The sequence below is a fragment of the Anomaloglossus baeobatrachus genome, chromosome 1, assembly GCF_048569485.1.
Source record: "Anomaloglossus baeobatrachus isolate aAnoBae1 chromosome 1, aAnoBae1.hap1, whole genome shotgun sequence".
Lineage (NCBI taxonomy): Eukaryota > Metazoa > Chordata > Amphibia > Anura > Aromobatidae > Anomaloglossus > Anomaloglossus baeobatrachus.
Genome location: NC_134353.1, coordinates 799945244 through 799959274, shown reverse-complemented (window position 1 = coordinate 799959274; position 14031 = coordinate 799945244). Strand labels below are relative to the sequence as shown.

Below are 14031 nucleotides of genomic sequence, written 5' to 3'. Positions count from 1 at the left end.
TCTCGAATCAGATCCCAGCTGCAGAGGAGAGGGGAGGAGCACTTTCTCCCTCTCCTCCGTGGCCTGTCTTTGCGTACATCGCACTGTGGTTTGATAACATGTGAGTGCAGTGCGATCTTTCACACAAACCCATAGACTTGTACGGGTGCGTATGAGCCGAGACTCGCTGCCAAACAGAGCATGCTGCGATTCATTTCTCATGCTGATATGGCTGGAGAAATCAATCGCAGATGGACACTGCCCCATAGATTTGAACTGGTGTGAGTACAATTCAATTGTTTATTGGATTGCACTCGCCCCTGCAAAATGCAAGTGGAACCAAGGCCTAATGTGTTAAATCTTCACTTGTACCTTGTCTATTCTAGGAGACTTCCAGGACAAATGAGAAGACATCTTGAAACTGTTAGAGCTTGCATGTTTATTGAACAAATTCTACTAAAATAGTTAAAATACACTAGGTACTTGAAGTGAATTATTAGAGATCACATTATTACAAAAGCTTGCCTTTTATCAATACACAACTGCAACCATACATATATGCCACAAGTGCTTAATATCGATTTAATTGCTCTATTATATACAGCATAGCTGATATCTTCTACTCGTACAATAGTACACCCACAATAGAGGCGAAAAAAGAAATTACAAGAATAAAAAAAATCATAGGCTAAGCATGCATCATCTAGTAACAGTCAAAAGCTAAATCAGTTCAGAGCATAGTCCGTACTGCGGAAGAAGAGCTAAAGACTGTGTTATACTTAAGAAAAAAAAAAAACAAACAAAAATGTTAAGGTGGGCTTCCAGATTGTGTCTAACACAACAGCATTTCAAGAGTAGGTTACTTTATTTGTCATCGAGAGCAAGAACAAAAGTGTAAATTAAAAAAAAATCTGTAATTGTCTTTTAATTTTGCAACATAAAAAGGAAAAGTATGCAAAATTATTAGCTGCCTCATTCCTAAAATGAATACCTGCCACAGACCCCAGGACATTTACAAAAACATGCCCTTTCCTCATACATACTCCTTCTTAAACAGAAAAAAAGAAGATTCCTACAAGGTTAGTGAATTATTATTGCTATATGTTTGAAATGTAGGGTCGGGGGAATTGGAATCTCGGGATTAGATAAATTACAGTTTTGTGATTGCTCCCACTAGATTAGCTGTATGATGGTGCATCTACCCTGAATTGAAAAAAAAAAAGGAAAAAAATAGATATTTTTTTTTTTACTTGTCTGACTTGCCCTGTTAGCAATTATTTGCCCTAGAAAGCCACACTGAAGACAAGAAAGAGCCAGTCCCGCCTATAGAACAACAATCAGGAAAAAATACCAACACCTTCTTAGAACATGAAAAAAAAAAAAACTCCCATCAGTTTTACCTTGCCAAGGAGCATGTTTAAAAGTCCAAAATAGCACCATTCATCAGTGTCTTAAATCCTGTGGCAGCTTCTCTGTCACTTACCACAAGGAAACAATGTGTTTCAAACAACTATTTCTATACATTAAAAAGTGTACATGGATAAAATATAGAGATATACAGACAATGAAGGAAAAGAAAGGAAGCGAGTATGCTACATCTAGGTGAAAGTAATAAATGATATAAGGGGGACTCTCAGCCTCAGAGAGGGTAGTTAAGTGTCAATCTGTATCCTTCACTTACACACAGAGGTTTCGACCATTAACCTACTCTTCATGAAAATATGGCCTATCAAATCACTAGAGACTAACATCTTCGAGGTGCAAAGTACCTGACAACGTGCATGACATTAAGTGTTGTCATTAATTCTTAAGAAATTCATAGGTTACTTTCCCAGGAATGTTACCTCAGCTAACAAAATGGCCGCCTCCACTGTGTGTAAACAACGGTACAAAAAAGTTACAAACCGGTACTGAAATTGAAGGCTTTTAGATACTGGCTTATTGTGAACGGAGGTGCTTGAGAAGAGGAAGACGTTGTTGTGGTAGAAACAGGCCACAAGGCCCACCTGTATTGTGTGTAAACATGGATTCACAGTGTGAAGAGATTCACCTGACCGAGACTGTAAAAACCGAGTTATGGAACAACTCTATCTGTAGTATTTCTCTAAAGCAAGGCTCAGAGTCCCATATATTCTTACACTTGATGATATACACAGGAACAGTTCCCAATATATGACATCATGAGTGTGTCGACAACCATAAACCAAATGCACTACACATGGAAGAGATACAGTTAAAAAAGGAAGAGGTAATTAATTTCAGTGAAATGATGTCCGCAACCATTTTCTGGAGTCGGGAGTCTGTCTGTCCCATTGTTCTCCTTGTGGTTGACCTCTCTGGGTAGATGGAGAATCTCCTGATAAAGAGACAAAAGAATGATTGTTACTTTTATGTGACATATATAACCCAAACGCTCATTGTAACAGAACAATTCTCTAGCAATGATATAGGCAGGAACGTGTCTTATACAGATCAATGATGTATTAGAACATGGCACAGATGACAAAGGTAATTGAACACTTTGAAATAAAGGAATGCTCGAGTGTCCTGTGTGTGACATGACACCCAATACTGCTCCTAGTCTATTTCCAGACATACAAAGTAGAAAGATGATTTCTTAACCAAATATTGTGCCAGTATTTTTACTTTATTCAGCTCTGCCATAAAGGGATCCTGTAATATGACTCATATTCCTATCATGAATCAGAGAAAGCACTTCCAACCATGATTAAAGCGGTTGTCTGGAACTTTTACATTGATGACCGACGGTATACTTAGGATAGGTAAATCAATGTCTGATCTGTGGGGGTGCGATACCAGGCATCCTCGCAGATAAGCTGTTCTCGGGGCCACCCCCGCCGGCAAGAACTACTCAGTGCTAGTGGCTTCTGGAACAGTTGATCAGCGAGGGTGCCAGGTGTCGCACCCCCAGGTCATCAATGTTAAAGTTCCAGTTAACCCATTTAAGGGCTGCTCTATGTCCGAAAAGCGTCAGTTTTGCCTTGCTGCAATATTTTTTTTATATACCATATTTTTCGCTTTATAAGATGCACTTTTGTTCCCTCAAATTTTGGGGGAAAGTAGGGGGTGCGTCTTATAATCCAAATATACGGGTCCAGGGGAGGTGGGGGCAACTGGAGCGGTGCTGGGGGAGGCTGCAGGAGGCAGCGTTAGATCTCCTGCTCCCACTCATATAATATGCACTGCCGCTGTCAATCACCGTGGTGCTGAAACCGCACCGCGGCGATGGGCCTGTGGGAGACGCGCATAATATATCTGCCTGCGCCCCCCCTTTGATCGCACATGCCCCCCCGTGTTAGATATGGCTTCCATGCTGCTGCCCATCCTAAAATAAAAAAGCTTTACTTACCTCCTCCAGCGTTTCGCCCCGATCTCACTGCTGCCGCTATGATCAGACACGCAGAGATCATGTCACTCTGCTGTGCCGATCACATGACCAGCACCGAGAACCAGGAAGTGCAGGAGCTCAGCAGCACGGAGGGAGACACGAGGGATTACAGCGCTGGAGAAGGTAAAGTGTTTATTTTACTATGGACAGCAGCATGGGGGCCATATCAAACACAGGGGCACGTGTGCCAGCAATAGAAGACCTGTGCCAGCTGTAGGGGATGTGTGCCAGCTATAGACCTGTGCCAGCAATATGGGGGATGTGTGCCAGCTATAGGAGACCTGTGCCAGCTATAAGAGACCTGTGCCAGCTATCGGAGACCTGTGCCAGCAATATGGGGACGTGTGCCAGCAATATGGGGACGTGTGCCAGCTATAGGAGACCTGTGTCAGCTATAGGAGACCTGTGCCAGCAATATGGGGATGTGTGCCAGCTATAGGAGACCTGTGCCAGCTATAGGAGACCTGTGCCAGTTATAGGAGACTTGTGCCAGCTATAGGAGACTTGTGCCAGCATAGGGGGACATGTGGCATCACAGGGTGACGTGTGCCAGCACAAGGGGGCTCTATTCAATATAAGGGGGCCATATCCAGATTAAGGGGGCTAATTTTAGGATGGGGGCTATAAGAGACATATACCCTATATGATTTGTTAGACGGACATTGGCATTATAAGACGGACCCCATTTAACATTAAAAAAAAAATTCTCTTTTCCTTCACCAAATTTGGGAGTGCGTCTTATAAAGCGAAATATATGGTACTTGGAACTTTTTAAGCTGTATTAATAAATTGAAGTTTTATATCCAATCGGCTGAATACCTTTGTTTGCTTTGTCTGCATCTCAAGCAAAGTGGGTGCTTTTTACTTCCTGTCACAGTCAATCTACGGCGGGTGTGGAACTTTGTGCACTTCCGATCATGTATTTCACTGAAACGCTGCAGCATTTCAGAGTACACCATAAGTTATCATACAGGAGTCAGGTAGATAAATACTGCCCATGGTTTAAACAGTATGAATACGCTGATACGTTCCCTTCAAATGCTTGATTTCTTGAATGAATAGCTGGACACTAGTTTTTTCAGAATTCATGAAAGTATAGTTATATCCTTCTAGTACTAATACCATCTGTCATTCACACACCCACCTATCAGGGTCTTGACAGATAATAAATAAAATCATTTTTAGTGGTATCATGCTTTGTCTCTATTTTTTCATTAAGTACACTCATTCATAACATCCATAGACTTTATTAAATATGTATAAAAGTCTTTTTATTAAAGGGTTTTTTTTTTTCCTCGCCATTCCCGTCAGTCCTACCATAAAAGTGAATAATGCATGTGCACCACTGATTACACAGGGGACTTTGGGACCCAAAAGCTGGAGATTACAGGGGGTTCCATAGTTCAGACCCCCAGCAATCATACAATTACTATCTACCCTGTGGATACATGACTGTATGAATGTATTTAGTTGTGAATCCCATGTCTCGAAAACTAGTGATCCAAAAACTGTTCTTTGTTGATCATCAGAATGAATCACCCAGTTCTGATAAATTTCAGCCTTCAATTTGTTCCTGACAGGCTTTTGAACTACAGTTAGGTCCAGAAATATTTGGACAGTGACACAATTTTCGCGAGTTGGGCTCTGCATGCCACCACATTGGATTTGAAATTAAACCTCTACAACAGAATTCAAGTGCAGATTGTAACGTTTAATTTGAAGGTTTGAACAAAAATATCTGATAGAAATTGTAGGAATTGTACACATTTCTTTACAAACACTCCACATTTTAGGAGGTCAAAAGTAATTGGACAAATAAACCAAACCCAAACAAAATATTTTTATTTTCAATATTTTGTTGCGAATCCTTTGGAGGCAATCACTGCCTTAAGTCTGGAACCCATGGACATCACCAAACGCTGGGTTTCCTCCTTCTTAATGCTTTGCCAGGCCTTTACAGCCGCATCCTTCAGGTCTTGCTTGTTTGTGGGTCTTTCCGTCTTAAGTCTGGATTTGAGCAAGTGAAATGCATGCTCAATTGGGTTAAGATCTGGTAATTGACTTGGCCATTGCAGAATGTTCCACTTTTTAGCGCTCATGAACTCCTGGGTAGCTTTGGCTGTATGCTTGGGGTCATTGTCCATCTGTACTATGAAGCGCCGTCCGATCAACTTTGCGGCATTTGGCTGAATCTGGGCTGAAAGTATATCCCGGTACACTTCAGAATTCATCCAGCTACTCTTGTCTGCTGTTATGTCATCAATAAACACAAGTGACCCAGTGCCATTGAAAGCCATGCATGCCCATACCATCACGTTGCCTCCACCATGTTTTACAGAGGATGTGGTGTGCCTTGGATCATGTGCCGTTCCCTTTCTTCTCCAAACTTTTTTCTTCCCATCATTCTGGTACAGGTTGATCTTGGTCTCATCTGTCCATAGAATACTTTTCCAGAACTGAGCTGGCTTCATGAGGTGTTTTTCAGCAAATTTAACTCTGGCCTGTCTATTTTTGGAATTGATGAATGGTTTGCATCTAGATGTGAACCCTTTGTATTTACTTTCATGGAGTCTTCTCTTTACTGTTGACTTAGAGACAGATACACCTACTTCACTGAGAGTGTTCTGGACTTCAGTTGATGTTGTGAACGGGTTCTTCTTCACCAAAGAAAGTATGCGGCGATCATCTACCACTGTTGTCATCCGTGGACGCCCAGGCCTTTTTGAGTTCCCAAGCTCACCAGTCAATTCCTTTTTTCTCAGAATGTACCCGACTGTTGATTTTGCTACTCCAAGCATGTCTGCTATCTCTCTGATGGATTTTTTCTTTTTTTTCAGCCTCAGGATGTTCTGCTTCACCTCAATTGAGAGTTCCTTAGACCGCATGTTGTCTGGTCACAGCAACAGATTCCAAATGCAAAACCACACACCTGTAATTAACCCCAGACCTTTTAACTACTTCATTGATTACAGGTTAACGAGGGAGACGCCTTCAGAGTTAATTGCAGCCCTTAGAGTCCCTTGTCCAATTACTTTTGGTCCCTTGAAAAAGAGGAGGCTATGCATTACAGAGCTATGATTCCTAAACCCTTTCTCCGATTTGGATGTGAAAACTCTCATATTGCAGCTGGGAGTGTGCACTTTCAGCCCATATTATATATATAATTGTATTTCTGAACATGTTTTTGTAAACAGCTAAAATAACAAAACTTGTGTCACTGTCCAAATATTTCTGGCCCTGACTGTATAAAATTGGAAGGACCAATGGCAATGGTGTATGGGTTCTTTTAGATGAGTGCAATATATGGATGATTGCTGTCCAAGTTAAAATTCGGATAGCACACTGATCAATGTTATTCAACTGGTTCATTAAGATGACAGCCCTATTGAATAACAATGTCCGTGTGAAAGCTGAATAACAGTATCCGTGTGAAAAAAAGCTGAAGCATGCTTCATTCTCTTCTGTAATTCAGATGAGACATGACTATATAAGTCCATATGTACCCGAAAAAAAAAATTGCATTTGATTAGCTGTATTGCATCCGTTACGTATAGCTATATTGCCATTATGAACATAGGAGACTGTATTTGATCATACACATTTTAAATTGTTGATGTTGATAAATGTCACATGGATGTCAAAAATGGACACATGGACAGTACATAAATAGAATACAGATGAAAACTGTCCAGCTGTTCTGGACGATTTTTCATGCGCTCATCTGAACACAGTCTAAATTAGTTGTTTGAATCAACTAACATCACGAGTGAAACACTAAACAACTAAACAGCTATCAGATGAACAGGCCCGGTAGCACCATAAAGAGAGGAAAAAGACATTATCAGGGTGGAGCATGTTGAAACTCAATATGACCCATCATCACTTCAGAGCCGTCTTCCATCACAGTAGATTGTGAGCCAATTCCAATCTAAAAATCAGGACCAGCTCTACTCCTAAGGCCTCTTTCACACGTCTGTGCCTCCGGTACGTGTTTGGTCAGTTTTCTCACGTACCGGAGACAGGGTACACGTAGACCCATTAAAATCAATGGGTCTGCGTTCACGTGCGTATTCTGCCATGGACCGTGTGTACGTGTGTGGAGCATACATGTGCCAGTGTGCTCCACACGTAGAAATGTCCATTTTTCTCCGGGATCACGGGTGTCAAACGGAACGCAAACGGGTCACACGTAACACACACGGACCACACAGATGTGTTCCGTGTGACATGCACCGGAGAAAACACATGTGTCTGCAAAAAAAAAAACTTTACTCACCTTCTCCAGCCCTGCTGTCTCTGCCGCTGCTGTCACTTGCTTCCAACCGCCGCTCATTATGCTCATTCCTTATTCACTTCACTGCGGCCGGAAGCAGCATCAATGGGGAGTCGGCAGGATCGGAGACCGAAGATCAGCACCACGGACAGAGAAGCCAGGGACAGGTGAGTAGAAAGTTCCCGTTCTCCGTGTGTTTTCACGGATAACACGCGGAGAAACACACGTGTGCCATACACACGGCACACCGAGGGCAATACGCACCGTTGACACGTCCGTGAAAAACGTGCGTGATTTTCACGGACGTGTGAAAGAGGCCTAAAATAGCATCCGGAGCCCAGATCCCTGTTGTGGCAAGTAAATAATCTTTTCACAGTTCATGTTTATACTGATTAGAATTTGTCATCCAAATTAGACATAAGGAGCACACTAATATGTATTTCTCATTAAAAAATGATTAAATCAACAGAGCTGTCTTTCTTGTAAAAAAAAAATGAGACTTTTATAGCATAGGGTGTTTTTCTTCCAGCTCGGCTGTGCTGCAGGATGTGGGTGGCAGCAACAAAACCTCAACTGCATACAGACTGCAGTCTGGGAAAAGTTCCCAAAGTATTGTGCGGGGCAGTTCCTCTCAGCTGTAAAAATATTTAGGGAGATGAAAGGTAATCGTTTGCTCATATGTGATGGACCATTTCCAAACTAGAAGTTGTAATGTTTTCCTATAATAAAGTGGTTTGCTTCTAAACACTAGAACAATAAAAAATCAATGACTAATCAACATGATAGTAATATATATGTGTCCTCTGTTAACTACGAGACGACTCGTGTTTACACATGAAACTTTTTTTTTCCTCTTTTGAAACTCAAGAGGAAACGTGATGTTTCAGCGATTTCCACCAGCTCACTTAAAAACAGGATGTAAACACTCTAAGTACACAAGCGTTGTCCAGCTACTAAGATGGTCAATCTATTAAAGAAGCTGGACTGATTCTTTGGTTCAGCATGGGGGGTGACTCAGAATGTCTGTTTCTAATTTGGCCTGGACTTTTTCCATGCCATAAATCAGAATGAAATAAGGACTATATTAGACTAGTCTTAAATGGAATCTGTCAACAAGTTTTTGCTACCTCATTTAACAGCAACAAAATGTAGGCAATGAGATTCTGAATCCAACAGTGTATCACTTAGATTACTGGTTGAGGCCATTCTCACATAATTAAAGAATTGAGTTTTAAGCATGAGTAAGCTGAGTACAGGAAACTTCCCCTGCCCACACCAGGGTCTCAATAGAGATTGTACATGGATTGTGAATTGTTAATCACAGCAGGGGGTGCGTGGGACTGCCCTGCATGTGCATTTTTCTAATCCTGCAATGTCAATCTCACAGGGTAATAAAGCTATTAGTTTAAGTAAACAATTGAACACACACAGATAAGAGAGGCATAGTTGCCATTTGCTTTTAAACCCCTACATCATGCTGTCCTCAGCTTACATAGCAAAAACCTGCTGACAGATTCCATTTAATCCATTTAATCTAAATGCACAATATAGAATATAGTGGTCCTATACTGAAAAGAGCATTTCAATCTAACTTCTAACGTATTTGGGAAATTACGTAACTTATTTCAATGATGTCTCAAATCTGAAAAATACATCAGAGCACACTTTTCAAGAACCATTGAAGGAAGTGTACCTACGACATGAGCAAAGATAAAGTTTTACTCAACAGTGACGGACTAGCTTGTAAAATCTGTGTACAGTAATCTAAAAAATATTTAGGTGATTTATATTAGTCTGACATGCCAGATAATCTGGTCTAATGATTTTTAAAAATTAAGGAAGGGACAAGAAGAAAAGTTCTAAACTAGTTCCTACGCGATTCAGTGAATTTTTAGAAGCCTTCTGACCCAATCCTTTAACCCTTTCACGACCGGCCGATTTTTCGCTTTCCGTTTTTTTTTTTCGCCATTCTTTTTCTGAGAGACGTAACTTTTTTATTTTTCAGTCAATATGGTCATGTGAGGGCTCATTTTTTGCGGAACGAGCTGTACTTTTAAATGAAACCATCAGTTTTACCATATTGTGTACTAGAAAATGGCAAAAAAATTCCAAATGCTGAAAAATTGCAAAAAAAGTGCGATAGCACTATGGTTTTTGAGATATTTTATTCACTGTGTTCACTATATGGTAAAACTGATGTGTGGGTGTGATGCCTCAGGTCAGTGCGAGTTCGTAGACACCAAACATGTATAGGTTTACTTTTATATAAGGGGTTAAAAAAAAATCGGAAGTTTGTCCGAAAAAAGTGGCGCACGTTTTACGCCATATTCCGTGACCCGTAGCGTTCTCATTTTTCGGGATCTTAGGCTCAATGACGGCTTATTTTTTGCGTCTCGAGCTGACGTTTTTAACGGTACCATTTTTGCGCAGATGCTACGTTTTGATCGCCTCTTATTGCATTTTGCGCAAAAGTTGTGGCGACAAAAAAACGTCGTTTTGGCGTTTGGAATTTTTTTGCCGCTACGCCGTTTACTGATCAGATTAATTGATTTTATATTTTGATAGATCGGGCGTTTCTGAACGCGGCGATACCAAATGTGTGTATATTTTTTATTTTTTTAACCCTTTAATTTTCAATGGGGCGAATGGGGGGTGATTTGAACTTTTAGGTTTTTTTGTTTTTTTTTCATTTTTTAACCCCTTCACGACCATGGACGGAAAGATCCGTCCTTGTGCCCTGGGCCTTAACGACCAAGGACGGATCTTTCCGTCATGGCGGAATCGCGGCACCGGAGCCTCCGGTGACTGCAATATGTTAGCAAAAACCGCAGATTCGGGGAGGAGGGGACCTGTTCCTGACCTTAGGAGGGGTGGTGCCTCCTCCCCGGACCTACGGAGGCTGTGATTGGCTGACGAACGCCGCTCAACCAATCACAGCCACTGTAATGTTCCAGCCATTTAAAATGACTGAAACATTGAAATCCAGCCCTGGCCAGTGCAGCTGTAGCACTGGCCATTGGCTGGAGCTGGGTGACCTCACTGGATCACCCTCCCCCAGCTCCAATGCTCTGATTGGAGAGATCGGCCTTGTGACCGATTTTCTCCAATCACAGTGGAGCTGTTGCCGGTGACCGCCCCCATCAGCTTCACTACTTGTCCCTGCAGCACGCTGAGCACAGTGAGTGTACACAGTGCAATGGCAGGGCGACAAGCTCTGGTCCCATGCTGTTATGAGACCGGAGCATGGGACCCGGAAGTTGCCGCGCTGCCATTGCACTGTACGAAAAGCGTCCCGATCCGCCGCCGCTGCCCTCCGCGATCTGCCACCTGTCTCCCCGATCTCCTGCCCGCACCCTCACCCCCACACCTCCCGATCCGCTGCCGCCCTCCATCTGCCGCAGTGCCACCGCTCCCCCCAATCTGCTGCCCGGCCCCTCACCTCCGTGCAGCAGATCGGAGGGAGCGGTGGCACTATGACAGATGGAGGAGGACAGGGATCGTGCACCCTGTCCTCCTCAATCTGTCATAGTACCACCGCTCCCTCCGATCTGCTGCCCGGCCCCTCCCCCTCGTGATCGGTGCCCGTCCCCTCCCCTCCGTGATGTGCTGCTCGCCCCCTCCCCTCCGTGATGTGCTGCTCGCTCGCCCCCTCCCTTCCGTGATGTGCTGCTCGCTCGCCCCCTCCCATCCGTGATGTGCTGCTCGCTCGCCCCCTCCCCTCCGTGATGTGCTGCTCGCTCGCCCCCTCCGTGATGTGCTGCTCGCTCGCCCCCTCCCCTCCGTGATGTGCTGCTCGCTCGCCCCCTCCCCTCCGTGATGTGCTGCTCGCCCCCTCCCCTCCGTGATGTGCTGCTCGCCCCCTCCCCTCCGTGATGTGCTGCTCGCCCCCTCCCCTCCGTGATGTGCTGCTCGCTCGCCCCCTCCGTGATGTGCTGCTCGCCCCCTCCCCTCCGTGATGTGCTGCTCGCCCCCTCCCCTCCGTGATGTGCTGCTCGCTCGCCCCCTCCGTGATGTGCTGCTCGCCCCCTCCGTGATGTGCTGCTCGCTCGCCCCCTCCCCTCCGTGATGTGCTGCTCGCTCGCCCCCTCCCCTCCGTGATGTGCTGCTCGCTCGCCCCCTCCCCTCCGTGATGTGCTGCTCGCCCCCTCCCCTCCGTGATGTGCTGCTCGCTCGCCCCCTCCCCTCCGTGATGTGCTGCTCGCTCGCCCCCTCCCCTCCGTGATGTGCTGCTCGCTCGCCCCCTCCCCTCCGTGATGTGCTGCTCGCTCGCCCCCTCCCCTCCGTGATGTGCTGCTCGCTCGCCCCCTCCCCTCCGTGATGTGCTGCTCGCCCCCTCCCCTACGTGATGTGCTGCACGCTCTCCCCACCTCTCACCCCCGTGGTCAGCTACCCGCCCCCTCCCCTGTCACCGCCGTGATGTGCGCTCCCTCCCCTGTCACCGCCGTGATGTGCGCCCCCTCCCCTGTCACCGCCGTGATGTGCGCTCCCTCCCCTGTCACCGCCGTGATGTGCGCTCCCTCCCCTGTCACCGCCGTGATGTGCGCTCCCTCCCCTGTCACCGCCGTGATGTGCGCTCCCTCCCCTGTCACCGCCGTGATGTGCGCTCCCTCCCCTGTCACCGCCGTGATGTGCGCTCCCTCCCCTGTCACCGCCGTGATGTGCGCTCCCTCCCCTGTCACCGCCGTGATGTGCGCTCCCTCCCCTGTCACCGCCGTGATGTGCGCTCCCTCCCCTGTCACCGCCGTGATGTGCGCTCCCTCCCCTGTCACCGCCGTGATGTGCGCTCCCTCCCCTGTCACCGCCGTGATGTGCGCTCCCTCCCCTGTCACCGCCGTGATGTGCGCTCCCTCCCCTGTCACCGCCGTGATGTGCGCTCCCTCCCCTGTCACCGCCGTGATGTGCGTTCCCTCCCCTGTCACCGCCGTGATGTGCGCTCCCTCCCCTGTCACCGCCGTGATGTGCGCTCCCTCCCCTGTCACCGCCGTGATGTGCGCTCCCTCCCCTGTCACCGCCGTGATGTGCGCTCCCTCCCCTGTCACCGCCGTGATGTGCGCTCCCTCCCCTGTCACCGCCGTGATGTGCGCTCCCTCCCCTGTCACCGCCGTGATGTGCGCTCCCTCCCCTGTCACCGCCGTGATGTGCGCTCCCTCCGCTGTCCACTCTCCCTCCACCTCTCACCCCCGTGATCTGCTGTCCACTCTCCCTCCACCTCTCACCCCCGTGATCTGCGCTCCACTCTCCCTCCACCTCTCACCCCCGTGATCTGCGCTCCACTCTCCCTCCACCTCTCACCCCCGTGATCTGCGCTCCCTCCCCTGTCTCCTCCGTGATCTGCTGCCTCCTTCATCTCCTGTGATCCAGCTGCCTAGATCCATCCTGTAGGGTAACTATCCCCAATCTCACCTCCCACTCCCCTTCCCACCCATCCCCCCCCACCCGCTCCCTCCCCCCATCCTCTGCCGCTCCTGCATCCACTGCCGCTCCTGCATCCACTGCTCCCTCTCCCATCCGCCCCCACCCTATCCCAGCCGCCGTCTCACAATCACAAATGCTCCCTTTATATGCCGCTGCCGCCCCCCCCCATCTTCCGCTGTTTTTTTTTTCTATGCCATGGGGGTCTAGTTTCCAAAATGGGGTCACATGTTGGGGAGCTCCACTGTTTCGGCACCTCAGGGGGTCTCCAAACGCAACATGGAATACGCTAATTATCCCAGACAATTTTGCGTTTGAAACGTCAAATGACGCTCCTTGCCTTCCGAGCCCTGCTGTGCGCCCAAACATTTGAGTTCCACCACATATGAGGTGTCTGTGTACTCAGGAGAAATTGCACAATACATTTTATGGTGCCATTTTTCCTGATACCCTTGTGAAAAAAAAGCTACCTGGTTGAAGTAACAATTTTGTGGTAAAAAATGTTTTTTTTATTTTCACAGCTCAACTCTATTAACTTTTGTGAAGCCCCCAGAGGCTCAAAGTGCTCAATAAACATCTAGATAAATTCCATGAGGGGTCTAGTTTCCAAAATGGGGTCACATGTGGGGGAGCTCCACTGTTTCGGCACCTCAGCGGCTCTCCAAACGCAACATGGTGCGGCTAACGATTCCAGCTAATTTTCTGTTAAAAAAAGTCAAATGGCGCTCCTTCCCTTCCGAGTCCTGCCGTGCGCCCAAACAGTGGTTTTTCGCCACATATGAGGTATCTGCGTGTTCAGTAGAAATTGCCCAACAAATTTTGGGGGTTCATTTAATCCTGCTACCCTTGTGAATATGCAATATTTGAGGCTAAATTAACATTTTTGTTGCAATAAGTAAAATGTTCATTTTTTCCTTCCACATTGTTTTAGTTACTGTGAAGCACCTGAAGGGTTAAT

The 14031-nt window shown here is 46.3% G+C and overlaps 1 protein-coding gene across 1 annotated transcript in view; it reads right to left on the bottom strand.

Moving 5' to 3' along the window:
- Positions 1-398: 398 nt before the first annotated feature.
- The window catches only part of NREP (neuronal regeneration related protein), a 35832-nt gene continuing 22199 nt past the window's right edge, over positions 399-14031 (bottom strand). The window contains exon 4 of the mRNA XM_075325014.1: positions 399-2335. Coding sequence (XP_075181129.1) covers positions 2213-2335 — 123 coding nt within the window. The 3' untranslated portion in view covers positions 399-2212. The remainder of the gene's footprint in view (positions 2336-14031) is intronic.